The following is a 20676-nucleotide window of genomic DNA, read 5'->3' as shown; positions in this document are numbered from 1 at the left end:
GGAGATAAACAGGAGAATTAGACATTCAAGATAATCTTTGGCTACATGGGAAACTTGAGGCCAGTCTGGGCTGCATGTGAGCTTATGTCAAAATGTATGCAAGTACATATGCCAGCATTTGCAAACACATGTTATTCTAGTTTCTAGCTTCATTACTCCAATCAGGCTAGCTAGCTAAATTTTATTTTGAGTTGGCAGAGTGGTGCAGCACTGGGGAAGGGGGACAGAGAAGGCAGATCTCTGCAAGTTCAAGACCAGCCTGTTCTGCATAGCAAATTGCAGGCCAGCCAGAGATACACAGTGAGACTTTGTGTCTGTCTCTCTTTTATTCCAAACACCCCCCCCCCACATACCCTGCATTTAAAAAATTTGAGACAGGGTTTCTCTTCATAGCCCTGGCTATCCTGGAACTCAATGTGTAGACCAGGCTGGCCTCAAACATGAAGACATTTGCCTGCCTCTGCCTCTCAAATGCAAGGATTAAAGGTGTGAGCTGTTACCACCACTCAGCCCCAAATATTAGCCTTTTTTTTCTTTTCTTTCTTTCTTTTTTTTTTTTTTTTTTTTGATTTTTTTACAAGACAGGGTATTGTTTTGGAGGCTGTCGGACCAACCCGGCCTCGAACTCACAGAGATCTGCCTGCCTCTGCCTCCCGAATGCTGGGATTAAAGGCGCTACCACCACCCGGCCAAATATACCCTTTTTAATTACATTTTAGCAACTGAGATTTTTAGCTTCATTCATTCATTAAAATATGTGTCTATTTAGACTATTCCCTGTCTTGGCAATGTACACAGTTCCCACCGTAATGATGCTTACATTCTCTCAAGAGGAGTAGTTTTGGGAACTCAAAGATAACTGCACACAGAAGGAGGATGGGAAGAAAGAGACGAGATGAAAAGGTGAACATGGCCAGAGCTTACAGGATCTGAGACCACAAGAAATATCTAGGGCTTTATCTTTTTTTTTTTTTTTTTTTTTTTTTTGGTTTTTCAAGACAGGGTTTCTCTGTGGCTTTGGAGGCTGTCCTGGAACTCGCTCTGTAGACCAGGCTGGCCTCGAACTCAGAGATCCGCCTGCCTCTGCCTCCCGAGTGCTGGGATTAAAGGCGTGCGCCACCAACGCCCGGCCTAGGGCTTTATCTTAAAACCAAAAAAAGTATAAGGAATTCTCAGCCACAAAGTAAAATGGCTCAAATTCTGTTTTGCTATTTGGGAACTAGATTAGAGCTGAGAGCACAGGATGAGACCCAAAAGACTGCTAACACTCTAACTCTGGTGCTGCTTGGCAGCAAAAGGAGAAGCAGCAAATCTCCAAACTATCTGAGGCTGTTTTCTGTGTTGAACTGGGAGTGGGAAGTTGGGGTGAGGGAACTCCAAAGACTCAGGTGGATAGTAGCCATTCACTGGCTATAGAACTCTGGGAAGAACAAACCTTTCTTAGGTGGCGATGGGGTGGGGACAGCTAAGAAATATGATGAGTTCTACCGTGGACTTGTTAAATCTGTAATGCCTCTAAACCACTTCAGTGCTGATGTTATGTGGCCTGGCTATATGCAGCAAGAATAGAAGTCTGTCTAAACACAGTCAGGTAGAGTAGTCATTTATATAAATGGCAATTAAAGACATTATCTAAAGAGAAAGAGCAAAGTTGGAAAAAGGACCTAGGCTCAGATGTACGCCAGCACTTGACAGAATCAGGCAGAGGAAGATAACATGAAAATGAGGCTCAGAAGCAGCTGAGAGCTGAGACCAGATAATTTCAGTGCACTAGGGTAAGTGAAAGGCTCGCAAAAGTAAGCCCACATCCTAATCTAGAATCAGTAAATACTATCTTATTTTGAGAAAGGGACTTTGGTCAGGTGGTAGTGGTACATGCAGATCTCTGTGAGTTCAAGGCCAGTCTGGTCTACAGAGCGAGTTCCAGGACAGCCTCCAAAGTCACAGAGAAACCCTGTTTCATAAAAAATAAAAAAAAAGGGGGACTTTGTAGATGTAACTAAATGAAGGTCCCCAAGACAAAGAGATCATCTAGAATTATCCAAGTGAATTCTATTAAGTGTTCCTATAGAAGAAACACAAGGAGGGGGTGACTGTAGACTGGCAGGACAAAAGAGGTATTATGACTAGGGTGGCAGAGGCCAGAGTGATTCCCCTTCAAAGAGGGACCACAGAAGCTAGAAGAGTCAAGAACAGAACCTTCCCTGGAGCTACTGAGGGATTGTAGGCCTCAGAATCAGTTTTAAGGCACCAGTTTATAGTAATTTTGTTACAGCAGCCGTAAGATATGCCCAGTCAAGAGCCTATGGATATTGAAGACCGCTGAAAGGTTGAATAAGAAGCAGCTAAGGAGTGTGTATAGAAGGCAGGAGCATGGAGGATGCTTAAGTGAGAGCCGTCTCCACTCAGAGAAAGAAGGGGCAAGGCCAAATGGTGGAGCAAAAAACTGCAGGTGACACTGAGAGACAGCTGCCAAAGAGAGCAGCAAGACTGTGGGATGTAGAGGGTTAAGAGGTTGGCAGAAACTATCTTCACACTGGTAAGGTCAGTGCATGTTAAGTGACAGCAAGAGGCTGGAGAAAGAAGAAATAAAGGATAGTCTAGGTCCTGGGAAAGCAGAAGCTGCTGCTGCTTCTATTTGGTGGTGGTGGTGGTGGTGATACTGACTAGCCAGAAAATCACCATTTAGACAGGGTAGGACTAAAGGTGTGTACCACCATGCCTGGCCCACCTGTTAGTTTTGAATAGCTGAGATGTTCCCATGATCTAAAGTCCAAATGCCTGGAATTTGTACTAGTAACAGATGGTGGCATGGGGAGCAGTGAATCAGAACAAGAACACGTAAAGAGAAATCATCTACTACAGAGTCACGTGAAACACACTAATCTGTGGCAGTGGTGCTGCTACACTCCAGCTCCCTGGTTATCTTTTGGTTTCTCCTAATTATTTGCAGGGTCATACCTATACATATGCTTGCATGGACACACACACATTTTTTTTTTAAAGACAGGATCTCACTACGTAGCCCAAGCTGGCCTCAAACTTGAAATTCACCTGCTTCATTTTCTTGGGTGATAGAATCAGACACATACTACATACATAGGGTTCAATCTGTAGTACTAAAAGAAAACAAAAATAACATTTACAGCCTGGTGTGATGGCTTACACAGTTATCCCAGCACTGTAGAGACAGGAGGATTATGAGTTTGAAGCTAGCCCATTCTACAAAATGAGACACTGTCTCAAACAAACAGTAACACACAACTTCATAAGCCTTTTTTTAAAAATTTATTTATTTATTACATATACAGTGTTCTGCCTACATGCCAGAAGAGGGCACCAGATTGAATTGTAGATGGTTGTGAGCCACCATGTGGTTTCTGGGAATTGAACTCAGGACCTCTGGAAGAGCAGTCAGTGCGCTTAACCTCTGGGCCATCTCTCCAGCCCCCTTCATAAGCCTTTTATGTATAACTTGTTTTTATGTGCCATATTTTACTTCAAGTATGTTTATTCTCTCTCATCATATTAACACAAAGCCTTCCTTTATTAAGTATACAAACTCATCATTTGGTGGGGGCCCAGACAAGACAAGAGCAGAAGTGGGGGCTATTTTCTATAGGGTGGAGAGGATCAGAAGAATATATATGCAGAGATTGAAAAACCAAGTCCCAGATACCCTCTAATTAGAATGATTTTATCTTCCATATTTCCATTTTTATGAAATAGAGGTTGCTTAGACTTTAGCAGAAAACAAGCAGGGAATTATCCTGTTAGGCCTTCCTATTCTGACCACAAGACATAAATACTCAAATACTCCCCACCTAATGCAAGGCAGCATTTATAAACACACAGTTATTGTGCTTGTCAAAAACACAGGAAACTCCTGTAATTACCAGATGACAAAGACAGGCCTTTGATACTGGCCTATAATCCCAGCTATTAAAGAAGCTGAGACAGGGGAATTAGAAAGTCAAGGCCTGCCTGGACTATAGTGACATCAAGATCAGACTGAGTGAGATGCTGTCTCAATTTTTTAAGTATAAAGGGGACTGGGAATAGTTTAGTAATAGAGCCTTATCTGTCATGTGAAAGGCCCTGAGTTCAATCTGTACTACTAAAGAAAAAATAAAAATAAAACACAACAACTTTCCACTAGTGGTGATGGCACACGCCTTCAATTCCAGCACCTGGGAGGCAGAACCAGGAAGATGTCTGAGTTCAAGGCCAGCCTGGGCTACAGATCAATTCCAGGACAGCTAGGGCTATACAGGTAAACCCTGTCTTGAGAAACAAGAATAAAACCCAAAACAAACCAAACAACCAAACAAAAGCCACAACTTTCAAAACCTTATTAGTTAAGATATCTGTGGAGGTACAAGAATGTAATCCTAGCACCAGAGAAAATGAGGCAGAAGGATGGCCAATTTCAGATTATCTTGGTCTATACAGCAATATGCTCACTGCTCACCCCAGATCAAATCAAAACAAAACCACAACATCCCCAAACAAAGAATTACTAGAAGATGACAAAGTCAAGAAACAAAATAATCACTTTTGTGATTCCTAAGAGTAATATGTAACAAAAAACAAAGAAGAATTACAGAGGCAACTTTTAAATTAAAGTGAAGACCCCCAGATTAGAAAGACAATGTAAATGAAACACAACCTCTTTGCTGATGTTACACTCCATTGTATTATAGATCTCTAAAGTGCCCCACACTGACAGACTGATGTAGACCCTCTAGGAAGAATCATCATCCTAAGCTTAATGTAGCAACTTTGTCCCTGGACCAGGGCCAAGAACACAAAACATATAGAATTTGAAAAGCATCAAGTAAGCACATCAAGAAAACACAGCTTCAGTTAGGAACTATTACCTGAAAGCATTTCCATAACCCCCTCCCAATTCTGCTTTGTCAGGTCTAAGACAACACTTTCATTTTTACTTTTTAATTTGCAACAGATCATTTTAATAAACTAAAGAGGACTAGAGGGCATTCCTTTAATACAGTGGCAAAATTCTATGTGGAATAGAAATTCTAATCAGTCTAATTTCTATAATTCTCAAATTGATATTCTTTAAACACTAGTCTAAGGAAAGATCTGAAACAAAATCTCATAGCTAAGTGCTGGAGAGATGGCTCAGTGGGTATAGTACTTGCTATGTAAGCAATAACCTGAATTCAATCCCTACCACCTATAAAAAAAGCCAGATGCACTGGTATGTACCTATGCCAGGGATGGGGCAGTAGAAACAAGAGGATCTTTGGGGCTTGCTGGCAAGCCAGCCTTGAGAAATCAAAGAGCTCCAGGTTCAGTGAGAGATGCTGTCTCAATAAATAAGGTGGAGCCGGGCGGTGGTGGTGCACGCCTTTAATCCCAGCACTAGGGAGGAAGAGGCAGGCGGATCTCTGTGAGTTCAAGACCAGCCTGGTCTAGAAGACCTAGTTCCAGGACAGCCTCCAAAGTCACAGAGAAACCCTGCCTTGAACCACCCCCCCCCAAAAAAAATAAAAAAAAAAACATAAGGTAGACAGCAACTGAGGATACCTAATGTTGACCTTTAGCCTCTGCATGTGCACATATATGATTACATGTGCACATACATATTCATGGAATACACAGCTAAGAAGTCTCGTTCAATTTACCAAATACTTCCTAATATTATTAATTTAGTCATTTATTTTATCTATTAATTTATTCTTGTTATGATGTGAATGTAGCTCATCCAAAATTTAGGTGCTGACTTACCACATGACAACAGTAAGAACATCACCTTGAGGAGGGGATGAGGCCAGGGAGTTCCTCTCAAGTGGGATTAAAGGCATTCAATGGCATTAGTGGTTATGATCTTCTCCTTATGAGCTGAAGGCCAGACATAAAAGTTACCATAGTGAAATCATCTGAATTCAAAATTCTACACTGACAAGACCAACCAAATGACCACTGTATTTGATACAATTTTGAGAAAAATAAAAAAGAATTGTTATAACTAAGAGGGGAGAAGAGAGCCTAGATGTATTATAATGAGACAGTAACATAGACCACACACACACATATAATATGTTCCCTCAGAAGAACCATATTTCAAGAAAGACAAAATTTCAAAGTTAACTATTGAAGAAATCTTGTTCAGGAAGCCAAGGTCAGGGCAGAATTGCTCTCTGGGAAGGAGAAGGGCGCTTCCCTGTGCTGTATTCAAGAATGCAGGTTTTCGAGAGGGAAGTCTTCAGTGGTGAAATATGCACTACACCTCAGGACCTTTGGCAAAACTGCTTAGGAACCTTGGACTATGTAAATTGTAAAAACAGAACTATTGTCACCATGAAATGAGAAAGCATTTAAGGCAAGTTCCCCTAGGTCAGCAGTTCTCAACCTGTGGGTTTTGACCACTTTGGGTCACATATCAAATATTTACATTATGATTCATCAAAATTTCAGTTATGAAGTAACAACGAAATAATTTTATGGTTGGGGGTTCACCATAACATGAGTAAGTGTACTAAAGGGTCGAAAGCATTAGGAACGTTTAAAACCACTGCACTTGATCTTTTAGAATAAGAGAAGCCCCCTCCCAATAACTTAGTATGTAGAAAATAACCATGTGAACCACTCAAAATCTAGGAGACAGAACAAGGATAAAGTTATAGCTCTTCCAAGTACTTGATGGCTCCTTTCACAGGCTCTTCTTCCAGTCAATCTGGCCTGAGATACTAATTCAACTGTGGAAGGTCCAAAGCCTAACTTCAGTTTAGATCTTTCTTTCCTGAAGCCAATGTTGAAAGCAAATGTCCTACCATGGAGCAATTGTAAGACAGAGTCTCACTATGTCAATGTTGGCTAGTCTGGACCTATGTAGACCAGGCTGGTCTTGAATGAGAACTGCCTACCTTGCCTCCCAAGTGCAGGAATTAAAAGCATGTACTACCATACCTGGCTTGTTTTGGTTTTTGAGACACCATACCTGGCTTGTTTTGTTTTTTGGACAGGGTCTTGCTAAGTTGTCCAGGTTGGCCGAAAACTTGCCATGCTCTTGCCTCAGCCTCCTGGGCATCTGGAATTAATTGCATGTTATCACCTCACCTGATAAGCCCATACTCTTAATTACTACCCATTTAATTTCAGAAAAGCTATGAAAACTAATTTTTTTTCAAATATTGCAAATGGTCAGGGAATAGGAACTGAGGAAAAATGCTATTTGGTAAGAGTATTGAGGTAGTTGGAAGGAACACATTCACATTACCCATTAGTATGTATAAATTAAATACAATGCACAATATCCTTTACCATGAACATTCAAAGCTGTATTCAATTAGATACTTCCCAATACTTTCAGAATACCTATAATCTCTTTAAAAACATTTCAATAATTTATTTATTCTTATTTTATGTTCATTGGTGTTTAGCTTGCATGTATGTCTATATAAGGGTGTCAGATCCCCTGGAACTGGATACAGTTACAGACAGTTGTGAGCTGCCATGTGGCTACTGGGAATTGAACCAAGGTCCTCTGGAAGAGCAGCCAGTGTTCTTAACTGCTAAGCCATCTTGACAGCCCCCACCTATAATCTCTTATAGGAAACTCTTGAACATCCCAAAAACTTTAAAAGTTTAATCCCTGCTCCTCCCCCATATATTTCATCAGAACTTAGTTGATAGTAAAACTTGACCTCAACTGTTCTGAGGCCTTCATTTGCCTGTCTGGCATAAACACTCTTGTTTGCTCAGAAGTATGAACATGTTTAACAGTGATACCCTAGAAGCTGCAGAGTATTACATACCACAAAGGGCATATCTTTCTAGACTGAGTCTCATCTAGCTTTACAGGTTTCAGAGCCTCTACAGATTTGTCTTCCAAAGAATCTCATTTCTGAGAGTTACTACATTTCTGAGGTACTCTAAAGTCTTTAGGAACTCAAACTAGTAATATTTTGAAATATTTTAAGGAAAACAGATTACAAGTTTTTTAAATTGCAAAATATAAAAAAATCTTATTGATGCCATTTTATAAGAGACAATTTAGCACTGAAAAATATAGGGAAATATCTGATAGGCCATATGAATTTAGTTTTATGACAAACACTATAAAGTCCTCGTTTTCCTTATTGTATAGGCTGGTGAAAATTCACAAGAGACTAGCACCATCTGACCTATGGTTTAGCACCAAGATGTTTATATAAAATTGCGTTAGGCTGCTGGGTTGAAGAGATGGCTCTGTCAGCAAAGTGCTCAAGTATGAGGACCTGAGTTTGAGCCCCAGAGCTCAGGTAAAATGTCAGTAATCTCAGCACTGGGGTGGCAGAAATAGGAAGATCCCTGGGGACTCACCACCAGCTTGTCTAGTGTAACCAGTGAGCTACATGTATAGTGAGTGACCCTGTCTCAAAACACAAAGTGGATCTGCTGGGAAAGCCATGCCAGCATGATCTACACAGAAAGTTCCAGGAAAGCCAGGGCTACATAGAGAAGCTATATAAACAAACAAATAAGTAAATAAAGTGGAGAGGAAAGAAGACATTCAACACTAACCTCTCTGGCCTATAAACACATACAGGCACACTTACACAATTACTGAAGTTTCTAAAAATGTAGACTCTGAGGCTCCACCTTAAGAGATTACAACTCAGGGGCTGGAGAGATGGCTCAGAGGTTTAGAGCACTTCCAGAGGTCATGAGTTCAATTCCCAGCAACTACATGGTGGCTTTACAACCATCTACAATGAGATCTGGTGCTCTCTTCTGGTGTGCAGGCAAACATGCACGTAGAACACTGTATGCATAATAAATAAAAATCTTTAAAAAAAAGATTACAACTCAGATAATTTGGCGAGACACCCTGGAAACCTATACTCTTTTTTAGAAAATGCATGCATTTTTTTTCTGATGTGATGCCAGACCTCATAATAGTGGCTAGCCTAGAATCTAATTCTCCCTTCCCTTGTCTTATACAAACTTTTCTCTGGAGTAAGGGGACAAAATAAGCATGTATTCTCTCAGGAAAGCACTAGACCACTGTGTGTACTTCTCCAAACAGTCCATGTTGACCTAGCTGCTCAATTTGAAAAGGGAGACTGAGAGAAGAAAAGTAGACATTAGAGAGCTGACAAGTCAGGAAAACTCACTGAAGCAAAACTCCTCTACATAGGTGTGGCTTCCAGAGCTCCCCTCTCCTCACTGAAACAGCCTCAGTTCAGACAGTACCATCTTCTCTGGCAAACAATAAAAATCCTAGCACATGTTAGTTACACAAAGTTCCAGGTAAGCCTGAGCTACATAAGACTATCTCAAAACATGCCACAAACAAAGACTTAAACATGTATACAGTATTTACAATATCTATGTATCTAAACATGACACACTTATGCAGTGTGCATATGCACAAGAACATATGTGTTCCTTAATGTCTCCAGTTTTCGGCTTCCATGTCAGGCCTGACATTGGTTTCATTTTCCACTTTTTCTTTCCTTTTTAAAAATATTCATTTATTTTTATATGTGTACATGTTATAACTGCATATACATCTGTGTATCATGTGCATGGCTGATGCCCATAGAGGAGGGCATTAGATACCCTGAAACTGGAGTTACTGACATTTGTGTGATACAACATGGGTGCTTGGAATTGAACCCAGGTCCTCTGAAAAGCACCCAGTGCTCTCAACCACTGAGCCACCTCTAGTTCCATTTTTAGTTTTAAAGGGATTTCAGGATTTCCTGCAATGACAAACCACTTCAAAAACACAGAAAGTAGGCTCTAGCACTGATCTGTACTCAGCCCGCAAGCTTATTTCTGGAATGTTTTCTAAATAGACAAAACCTCAAATCAGCATTTCAAGGAGACTAGCAGGTGCAGGAGGCACAGATGTGAAAAGATGAAGTTTCCCGAGCATGCCTGGCAGATTGAAAAAAATCACAATAAAAATAAAAAGTAACCAATAAAAATTGACTCAAGAAAAAAAAAAAACAAAAACAAAAAACTGCAAATGGCTTGGCCAGAGGGCACAGTACAAATGAATTAACCATGACCACAGAAACTTACAACAGATACAAGTTTTAGGGGGAGAATGTAAAACTCTCTGGCTGGGGCTGAAGTATCTATGACAATTTTACTAATGCAGGCATTCAATTCTGCAGTGTGTAACAGTACCATTTACTCACTCATTACCTATGAATCTCCCATGTATCATACACTGTAAGTGCTGAAAATGTAACGAAACACACTCTCATAGAGCTCACAGCCAGTAAAGAGACAGATAGACAGCAACTATTTACCATGTAATGTGAAGTAAGAGACAGGAGTAAAATGCAGTCTAAATTAAAGGAAAGGAGTAGTGACATGCAGATTGCTGAGGGGTGTTTTCTGAGAAGTGCTCTTTGAGCACAGAGGCACCATACAGACATGCAAATGAGAGGAGTGGGTCCTACTTTATTTGAATTGATATTTTCAACTAAAATTTTATAGTTCAGAAACAGCACATACTGCTGTAAAAACTGCTAAGGACAAAAAAATTAGGATAGACATAATGATGGGTGCCTACAGAGCACTACATAGTCACCTTCCTCAGATAGTTATTACTTTATACTTGCTGTGTATGTTCATGTGTATACATACAGATATGAGTTTTAAAAATAGAAATGGGTAAATCTTTGGTGTTGTTTAGTTATTTTGATGAGATACACATACATCCCTTAAGTGTACACAAGCTTTGCCCAAAGAAGTCTTGCTTCATGTTTCTATGTAATAAGAATTAGGAATGGGGCTAACTTTTAGTGGAATAAACATGTAATCAGCTGGGGATCTAATCAGAACTATTCCAGAGGCTTCATCAGGGTATATGAGCATGAACTGGGTGTGTGACTGTTTGTAATAGCACAATGTTATCCACCAAAGGGAAACGGCTATGTAAATCATGGTACTCTGTGAAGTAGCAGAGAAGAATGATGGTCTATGTGCTGAAGAAGAAAAGATTGGGAGAGGTGGCTGAGTGTGCGTGTGCGTGTGTGAGAATCAACTTACTACTTTCTCTAGGAAGCCTGTAACCCCGCTCCCCACCAGCTCCCTTTCAGGAGGAATTGAGAAGTCCCCAGATCAGATAGCTGTGCAACAGTTGCCATGTATCAGGTTCTCAACCAAGCATCAAGGATAGAAGCATGGATCTGTGGAACCTGGTATCATGGAGCTCCCAGTGTGTAGTAAGGAAGCTAGCCATATGAACAAGTAATTCTACCACAATACAACTAGATGCAGCACCAGGAGAAAGAGGTATTGAATATTTGACATGTGTCAACCATTTTGCTAGATGCTTTATCTGACAGTACCTATTATCATGTAAGATAGTGTCTAAAGATTAAGCCTACAAAATCCTAGGACTCCTCAGTTACTCTGAAGAAAAGTAACTGTCTCCAGAATCCTATTCAAATATACTAGTTTGTAAGACAGATGACACATGAAGCCAACCCCTTTTTTCTACAAGAAACCAGGCCAGGACTCAGTACCTCAGTTAAAGATGACACATAGGAACCAAGAACCTTGCTTGACTCAAAATTCTGCCAAATAGCACTCTTCCACTTTAGAAGATGAAAGATCAGGTAGTTTCCTTTGGGGGAAAAAAGTTGGGTAGACAAAGCATGAGAAGGTGGGTATCCAGAACTAAAATAGTATCTTAAATATTGCCAAGTTGTTGCTCTATATCAGTGATTCTCAACGTGTGGGTCACAACCCCTTAGGACGTCAAATGACTCTTGTCACAGAGGTCACATATTAGATATCCTGCATATCAGAATTTTACATTTTGATCCATAACAATAGCAATTTTTCAGTTTTGAAGTAACAACAAAAATAATTTTATGATTGGGAGTCACAACAATAAGGAACTATATTAAAGGTAACAGCAGGAAAGCTGAGAACCACTAATCTATATGGTTTTGAAAGCTACTAAAGTCTAAACAATATGGATGCACACACCTTTAATCCCAGCACTCAGGAGGCAGAGGCAGGCAGATCTCTGTGAGTTCAAGACCAGCCTGGTCTACAGAGTGAGTTCCAGGGCAGCCTCCAAAACAATACAGGGAAACCCTGTCTCGGAAAAAAAAAAAAAAAGAAATGTAAAAGTGTCTACACATCATCAATCTTGAAATTAGGACACAGGTTCAAAAGTCCAAGTTGTACCACAGCTGTTCACTTAGTACACTGCAGATCAGGATTTCAAAGAACAGGTCAGCACTATATTCCACAAATGAGGAGATGGCTTAGGTAGTAAAGTACTCATCTTAGAAACATAAAGACCTGATATCGGTCTCCAGAAACCGCCTAAAATAGGCAAGCATGGTGGTGTAATATTGTAGCACCAGCTCTGACAGGGCAGTTGGATAGATCCCTGGCAAATGCTGGCAAGACTACCTACTGTAATTGGTGAGTTTCAAGCTAGCAAGAGATCCTACACTTCCTCCCCACACAAAAGAAGGTGTCCGAGTACTAAGGAACACCCGAGGTTGACCTCTGGTCTTCATACTCACAGGCACACATACATATTGCCTTCCCCCACCCCCATGTGCAGGAACACACAGAGATACAGGCTATTGGAAAAAGGCTCAAAAATATGAAAAAGAGTAGAAGTGGTCTAGAAGTCTTCTTGGGCTTTGAAGCAGTACATTTGGTATTCAACCAGATAAAATAATCTCTAATTTCAACCTACGAAAGCCTTAGTTATTTTTCTAACTCAAATACAAGACCCAAACCTTAATCTATAGCTCATTTGCTATCATCTAAAGTAGAGTACAGCTTATAGTACGTGCTTAATAAATATTTGTTGAATGAATAAATAAGTGAGCAAATTTCCCAGTACACAAAAGGATCATTCTAGATGGATTTGGAGGGAGGGAACACCATGAAATGAGGACTAGGGATCACTCACAAGTACAATTCTATGTGCAAATCTTTTTACTTGCTACAATTTGCATGTAATTCCCAAACTAATAGTAGTGCTCCCTTTGAAGTCATTCACTGTTACCTTGCTAGATTTAGGGTCGTCACAGAAAGCGAACAATCTGAATGTGAGCAGCAGCATCCTTAACTAGGGAAGAAAAAACAAGTGAGCTGAGCTGAGTGGTGGTAGCGCACACCTCCCAGGAGGCAGAGACAGGTAGATCTTTGTGAGTTCGAGGCCAGCCAAAAAACGAACAAAATAAAACAAAAAGTGAGCTGAGCATTCGTCTCTTTGCTTACTATGAATGCAATGGTACCAGCTCCTTCCACCTCCAGCTCCTATGATGGACTATACCCCTCAATCTGTGAGCCAGAACAAATCCTACTTTCTTTAAGCTGCTTTTGTCAGGTATTTGCCTCAAATACCTGGATTATGTAGATAGCAGTACATGCCTATTGTTCTTTGTGTTTGTCCCAAACTAAGGTAAGTAAGGCAAGTTTGGACCTTCTTGGTTTGGTGCTCACGAAGAGACGGCCAGAGGACAGAGGCAGTAGAGGGTAGTTTTGTGCTATAAACTCTAGCACCTATTAATGGACAAATCACACTTCTGAAAAATCATTCCCTGTTATGTAAAATATAGGGAAAAATCTAGCAAGACAAATGGTTTTCAGGATTTAAGATTATGATCTACATGGGTTATGTAGGTTAAGGAAATACACTTCAGAAAGTCTAGAGCAATGAGGATGGAACAAGGAATAGGGCTTCTACCCTCTGTGCATTTAATCCTTGACCTACAGGTCTCTCTACTAAACTCTATGATCAAGGTCAGATCTCTGGTATGGAAGCCAAAGTTACCACCTAAATCTCTAAATAAGTAATAACTAAGTACAGATTTATCCAAAGACATGATACATACACTTGGTTTTCAACTGTAGGCTTACAGCAATTTATAATAGTGACCAACTCAGAGATCTGCAGTTTGCCTGTGACTTTGACAACTGCTATAATCAACATGAATTACAACAGTTTTAAAGATCCTGCTCTTTCCAGCTCAAACATATGGCCTATGAGACAATGTTGTCACCTCAGAAGACTGCTTTTAACTCACTTGAATAGACTTACTTCTTTCTCTATTAAGATTAAACTCTTACCTCAGCAAAACACAAGGAATCATATTGAACTTATCTGGATACAAGCCAGATAAAAACAGTAAGGATTTTCCACAAAAGCTTACAAACTCCAAAACACAGTAAATCTGATGCTAAATTCATAGCTTACTGTTCTCTTTTGAGAACTAAGAAAAATGACCCCAAATATAGTCATGAAAATGACATGAGAACAGTGCAGTTTTATATATATTCGCATTTTCCCTCCCTCTCTGACCAAAGTACTGGACTCTTATTCCAATATCCAATTTCCTCCTGCTTCCAAAATATAACCCTCACTGTCCAGTATTCTTCAATTTCTAAAACTCAGTCAAAATTATGAGTGATGAGCTAATTTCTTCCCAGTAAATGTCTGGCACAATTTTATTTGGGTATGAAGCAGTGTAAAAGGCCTTCTAGAAACATATGGCTAGAACTAGTACCGGAAGCCAAACCCTGCCATCCTATGAAGGTGTAAACAAAGTCTCTAAAAAGACACAGCTGCACATTGTCTCTGAGCTGTCGTAATTCACTCAGAGGCTGTATGTGATAATCACTTATGTCTTACAGCTGTACGGGATGCCCAGACCCTTCCTTAGAGTAAATCAAGCTTTGGCTAGCCGTGTCAAATAGAATTCAGTTCCATCTGCACCACAGACTTCAAATTGGTTGCTGCTGGGAAGCCTTTTTTTTTTTTTTTTTTTTTTCACCTTCACATTCAGCAGTTTTGAGCAAAAGCACTTTCTGGGCACAAAGATTCTAAAAGAGGGGAGTGATCAAATGGCATGTAAAGGGGAGGGTGGCAGAAATAGTTTAAGCAAGCCCATTCCAGTTCCGAACCTTGCAGAGCCTGTGTTCAGCGTCGTCATCTGCCACTGTCGCCTTCACCCTTCCAGGTGCCTACAAGAAGCAAAGTGAGAGATGTTAGTTTCCAGGGCAAAAGAGGCTGAAAACCCGAGGTTGAGGGGGCAGTCGCAGAAGGCAGGAGAGAGAAGCGGCCAGAGTCGGGAGGTCATAGCAAGGATGGTGAAATAGGATGAGGCGAGAGGAGCTGGCCGGAGAACGCTAGAGCGTCGGGACGGCCTGGGCCCGGGCCGAACCGGGAAAGGGGCTTTGCGTGTTCTCGGACAGCCCATGGAGAGAGGAAGAGGGGCATTGCGCGCTCCCGGGCGGCCCAAAAGGAGCGGGGCTGTGCGCATCCCCGGACGGCCCGAGGGTCCAGCCCCGACGCCCGAACCCACCTGGCCGCGCGGACAACGCCGCCCCGAGGTCCGTATCACACCACAGCGCCGCCTCCTCCGAGCGCGAGTCGCGGCGCACAAACGCTCGAGCTACCTCGGCCGCATACAAGCGTCTCGCCCCGCCCCCTGGAGCCAGTCATTGGCTGCTGGACACCGCCCCATCCACCTATTGGACATCAGGGAATGCCGCTCACTTACCTGGTTTCGATTGGTCTAAACGTGAAACAATGCCCGCCCACTTCTTTCAGAAGTTCCAGCTTGTGATTGGTCTTAACACCTGTCCATTCGCTCCGCCCTCACTGGAGACCACCAACTCTGATTGGTTGAAGAAGCACTGGTCACGCCTAGATTTCAGCCCAAGGATGAATCATCCCCGCATGGAGGAGGAGCCGGAGCACAGCGACACCCGGTTTGTTTACAACGACTCTGCTCCTGCTTCGTCCATTGGCTAAGATGGCAGCCAATTCTCTCCTGTTTTGGTAACTAGGAAGAAGGAGGCGGCTAAGGGGTTTCCTCGCTGTCTACCAGCAAGAGTTTTAAGAGCTACAGAGCAAGGATTTGCCTCCTTGTTAGGTCCCAAATGGGACTACTTGGAAGAACAGAGAGTGACATTTTTAGACACAAACTTGACTTCTTCAGTCCCAGCAGGCTCGAGGCTGAAGCAGGAGGTTCAAAAATCTGGGCCAGCCTGAGCTACATTGTGCGACCAGTTCTCAGAAAAACAAGGCAATCCACAGACAATAAAATCTTGTCTGTTCTTTGGATTGGCGATGTCCAAACCTTGAGTTACGTTCATAAAAAGAAAATGGATTCATGTGACAGGAGGTGGTGGAACAGCAGTTAAGAGCATTTGCTGTACGTCAATAAGTCAAGGATTCAATTTCCAGTACCCACATAGTGGCTCACATATGCCTTTAACTTCAGCTCCAGGGATCGGACTCCCTCTTCTGGCCTCCAAAGGTACTGCATGCACATAGTACACAACAGCTAAAACACTCGTGCACATATAAAGCTTTTTATAAAAGTGGGACTGTCTTTACATCTTCATATATTTAAAAAAACTGAACGCTTAATAGTATTCTCTTAACTACTACTATGCTAATTAAAACCACAACACGGGGTTGGAGAGATGGCTCAGAGGTTAAGAGCTGCTCTTCCAGAGGTACTGGGTTCAAAATTCCCAGAACCCACATGGTGGCTCACAGATCTGATGCCCTCTTCTGGTATGCAGATATACGTGCAGAGCACTCTAAAGTAAAATTAAAGAAACAGATTTTAGCGGGGGTGGGGTGGGGTGGGGGTAGCTCAGAGATCAAGAGCACTAGCTGTTCTCCCAGAGATCATGAGTTGAATTCCCAGCAACCACACGGTGGCTCACAGCCATCTATAACGAGATCTTCAGGTGTGCAAGCATATATGCAGACAGAATTAAATAAAACACACACACACACACAAAGTATAGGCTTAGTAAAGGAGTGGATAAAGATAATGGAGATAATTGGATTAATTCATCTATCATTAACTTTTCCTCCTCAGTGAATCTCCTCCCCTGATTGATCCCTCTAGGGACTCCAAGTCTATTACCCATTCTTTTTTCTCACCTTTTGGAGAACCTAACCTACTTCTAAGGCGTGGATTTTTTTAAATGTGCACATTCATCTGTATGTGTATGTATTTATTAATGTGTGTGGAGGTCAGAGGTCAGAGGACAACTTGTAGGCATCAGTTCTGTCCTCTCTCACGTGGGTCCTGAGGATCCTCTCCAACTCAAATGGTTAGACTTGGTGGCAGGCACCTTTCCCCTCTGCGCTTCTTGATGGTCCAGACGTGTACGAGTGTGCCTGTGTGGAAGTAGGCACACATGAGTGTCGGTGCCCAGGGAGGCCAAAGGCATTGGATTCCTCTGGAGCTGAACTCAGGTCTTCCCCAGGAGCAATATGTTCCCTAAATGGCTGAGCCATCTCTGCAGCCCCTAGGAGCTGAATCTTAACAAATATGTCTACTTCCATTTTATCTACCCAGAATTATATTTACAATTGCCTAGTAGAAATTCTAACTTCTGTCCTGGAAGACAGGACAAAAGAAAATGGTCTGACCTCAAAGTCTTGCTCTTATGCCTCAGCCAGAGTTTCTGTGTACATAAATTGTACTACTGTTCAAAAATACTACCCGAAGAACTGGAGAGGCAGCCCAGAGGTTAAGAGAAATTGTTACAGGTTTGGTTCCCACATGGTGATTTACTAATGTCTGTATCTCCAGTTCCAGTGGTTCTGATGTCCACTTCTGACCTTAGGCACCAGGCACACATCTGGTACACATACATACATGCAGTAAACACTTAATGCATATTTTAAAAGATACTTGGAAGGCCGGGCGTTGGTGGCACACGCCTTTAATCCCAGCACTCGGGAGGCAGAGGCAGGCGGATCTCTGTGAGTTCGAGACCAGCCTGGACTACCAAGCGAGTTCCAGGACAGCCTCCAAAGCCACAGAGAAACCCTGTCTCGAAAAACCAAAAAAAAATACTTGGAAAATACCAATACCCCCAAATACTACTCTAAATGAATGCACGAGGCACAATTTTTAGCAGAATTGTTAGTTCCAGAGCCCTGTGAAGACATCATTGCACACAGAGACATAAATTAAGTAATGAAGTGAAAAATGGGAAAGGGCCACTAAGATGACCATCTCCAGAAGCTCTGATATGTGGCCTCATTCATTATGAAGCTGTGTGGGTAGGTAGGTATTCAATCCATTGAAGATCGCTTACTCAAGTTTAAGGCTTCATTTGACCCCTAACTGTAGATCCATGCACAAAATCCATGCACACTCAGGTCCTATCCTAGTTAGCTTTAACTGTCAACTTGACATGGCCTAAAGTCACCTGAGAAGGGATATTGAAGGACTTGTCAAAATCAAATAGACCTGTGAGTATATCTGTGGAGGATTGTCTCAGTTGCTAATCGACATAGGAGGGTTCAGTCTACTGTGGACAGCACTGTTCCCTGATCAAGTGGTCCTGGGTTCTATAAGAAATCTAGCTGAGCATGAAGTTGCCAGTGAAATAGTAAGCAGTATTCCTCTGTTTGTACTTAAGTTCTTGCTTGAATTCCTGCTCCAACTTCCCTCAGTGATGGACTTTGATCTGACGTGTAAGCCAAATGAATCCTTTCCTCTCCTAAATTGCTTTTGGGCATGGTGCTCTTATCTGCTTATTTTATGTGTATGGGTGTTTTGTTACATCTGTGTCTGTGCACCACCTGAGTGAAGTGCCTTTAGAGGCCAGAAGAAGGCTTCAGATCTCTTGGAAAATGTTCAGATCTCTTTTTGGTAAATGTCTTTATTCCACTCCCACAATGCACTGGTCAATAGTTGAATACAGATTTGTAGCTCAGAAGAATCCACCCTCAGAGTTTTGAAGGTATCTCCCACTCTTGGAACTGGAATTATAAACAGCTGTGAGCTGCCATGTAGGTACTGGGAATTGAACCCAGGTCCTCTGTGAAAATAGCCAGTGCTCTTAACCTCTGAGTCATCTCTCCAGCCCTGGTCATGATATTTTATCACAGCAACAGGAAGCAAGCTAGAACAATTGCCTTATGTTGGCCCTCTGTTTTCATGGGTACATGGAATCTATTACCTTAAGTCCTTTTTAGAAGATCTGTCTGTCTGTCTACGTTTTTTTGAGGCAGGGTTTTTCTGTAGCCCTGGCTGCCCTGGAACTCTTGAGTGAGAGACAGAGAGAGAGAGACAGAGAGAGAGACAGAGAGAGAGAGAGAGAGGGAGGGAGGGAGGGAGGGAGGGAGGGAGGGAGGGAGGGAGGGAGGGAGGGAGGGAGGGAGGAGAGAGAGAGAGAGAGAGAGAGAGAGAGAGAGAGAGAGAGAGAGAGAGAGAGAGAGAGAGAGAGAGTCTTTAAGAACTATGTTTCAGGCCGGGCGTTGGTGGTGCACGCCTTTAATCTCAGCACTTGGGAGGCAGAGGCAGGCAATCTCTGTAAGTTCGAGACCAGCCTGGTCTACAAGAGCTAGTTCCAGGACAGCCTCCAAAGCCACAGAGAAACCCTGTCTCGAAAAACCAAAAAAAAAAAAAAAAAAAAAAAAAAAAAAAGAACTATGTTTCACTTAGAACTTGGCATTTCCACTGGCCACCCAGAACTTAGTCATCATGGACAAACTTAGCTGCAAGGAAATGGAGAAAATGAAATATTTATGAACAAGTGGTTAAGTAAAATGATGAGAATGTAGGTAGAGAAGACCACAAAAGAACTGGAAACTCGAAGATAAAGTTGATTAAAGGTCTCATGGAGTAAAATAAAAATAGAAACTTACACAGAAGATATGAGAGACATTATGAGAAATGTTCTAGGGAGAAAGTAGTTTCTTTCCAATAGGGGAAGGAAATATGATAATGAAGATATCTCTTAACTGACCTTAAGTCCTTATTAAAATGAAGTCTATCAGAAGTCCAGTGCGATGGCACATGACTACAAACCCAGCACTCACGAGAAAGGAGGATCGTGAGTTCAAGGTCATCCTAGGCTACCTAGTGAGACTTTGTCTCAAAAGCAAAACAGCATACCAACAAAAACCACACATTTTGAGTAGAGAGGGCCTATATCAGTAATGATCAACATTTGATCAGTTTTAACTTTGAGCCAGATATGACTTTAAGCACTAAATATGTATTATCTCATCACATCTTGAAAATCACAGAATGAGTGCTGTGGACTCTCCACTTTAGACACAGCCAAGCTGAGACACATCACGCTGCTGGAGGCACTCTGTGTTCCCACAGAGGAGGAATGGATTCAGATATCATATTGACAAAATTACACACATACCTAGAGGCATGGAGAGATGTGCTATAAACCCAGCAACAGTTCCTGTGTCTAAGGTTCCCAAGCAGATCACGAACACCATGAGAGGGCAAAACGAGTGACTGCCTTCAGGTCTAATTCCTCTTAGATGCAAACTGGGCAAGATTTCATAAATATGCTGGCAAGTTTAGAATCTCTAGAGGAGCGAGTATTAGGGTTAAAGGGGAGGAGCACTTCCTGCTTGTTTGGGGGCAAGAGGAGTGGGAGTCTTCATCCCTCCAACTCAAGTCAAGGCTTCATAAAGCAGAAGAGAAATCAAGGTCCTGTAAAGTTGCAGAGAGGAAGCAGTCTAATAAGAATGAGTCAGGTGGGCTGTGGAAATGGCTCCTTCCATAAAGTGCTAGCTACTCAAGCACTGAGGACCTGAGTTCAGATCCCCAGCACCTGCAGGGGGGGGGGGGGAGACAGTGTATCCCAGCCCTGGAGAGGGACAAATAGAGGAACCACAGAAGATTCTGGTCAGATAGTCTAGCTGGTTTTGGTAAG

The 20676-nt window shown here is 42.0% G+C and overlaps 1 protein-coding gene across 7 annotated transcripts in view; it reads right to left on the bottom strand.

Annotated features, from left to right (window-relative positions):
- Paip2b (poly(A) binding protein interacting protein 2B) overlaps nucleotides 1-15451 on the bottom strand; it is a 32957-nt gene extending 17506 nt beyond the window's left edge. Inside the window, exons 1-4 of one of the 7 annotated variants that reach the window (XM_040737462.1) lie at nucleotides 15315-15367; nucleotides 14914-14973; nucleotides 6968-7057; nucleotides 5755-5868 (exon numbers count right to left, since the gene is read on the bottom strand). Coding sequence is in view for 1 of the 7 variants with exons in the window: in XM_040737459.1 (XP_040593393.1) it covers nucleotides 14914-14942 (29 nt within the window). In the remaining 6 variants the exon portion in view is untranslated. Of the gene's footprint in view, nucleotides 1-5754; nucleotides 5869-6967; nucleotides 7058-11498; nucleotides 11600-13012; nucleotides 13076-14913; nucleotides 14974-15314 lie in introns of those variants that run through there. The other 6 variants (XM_040737461.1, XM_040737463.1, XM_040737464.1 and 3 more) reach the window with 6 other exon arrangements.
- Between the last annotated feature and the right edge of the window lie 5225 nt (nucleotides 15452-20676).

The sequence above is a fragment of the Mesocricetus auratus genome, unplaced genomic scaffold (assembly GCF_017639785.1).
Source record: "Mesocricetus auratus isolate SY011 unplaced genomic scaffold, BCM_Maur_2.0 Super-Scaffold_100676, whole genome shotgun sequence".
Lineage (NCBI taxonomy): Eukaryota > Metazoa > Chordata > Mammalia > Rodentia > Cricetidae > Mesocricetus > Mesocricetus auratus.
The sequence above is the reverse complement of the archived record's forward strand: the minus strand, read 5'-3'. Positions and strand labels throughout refer to the sequence as shown.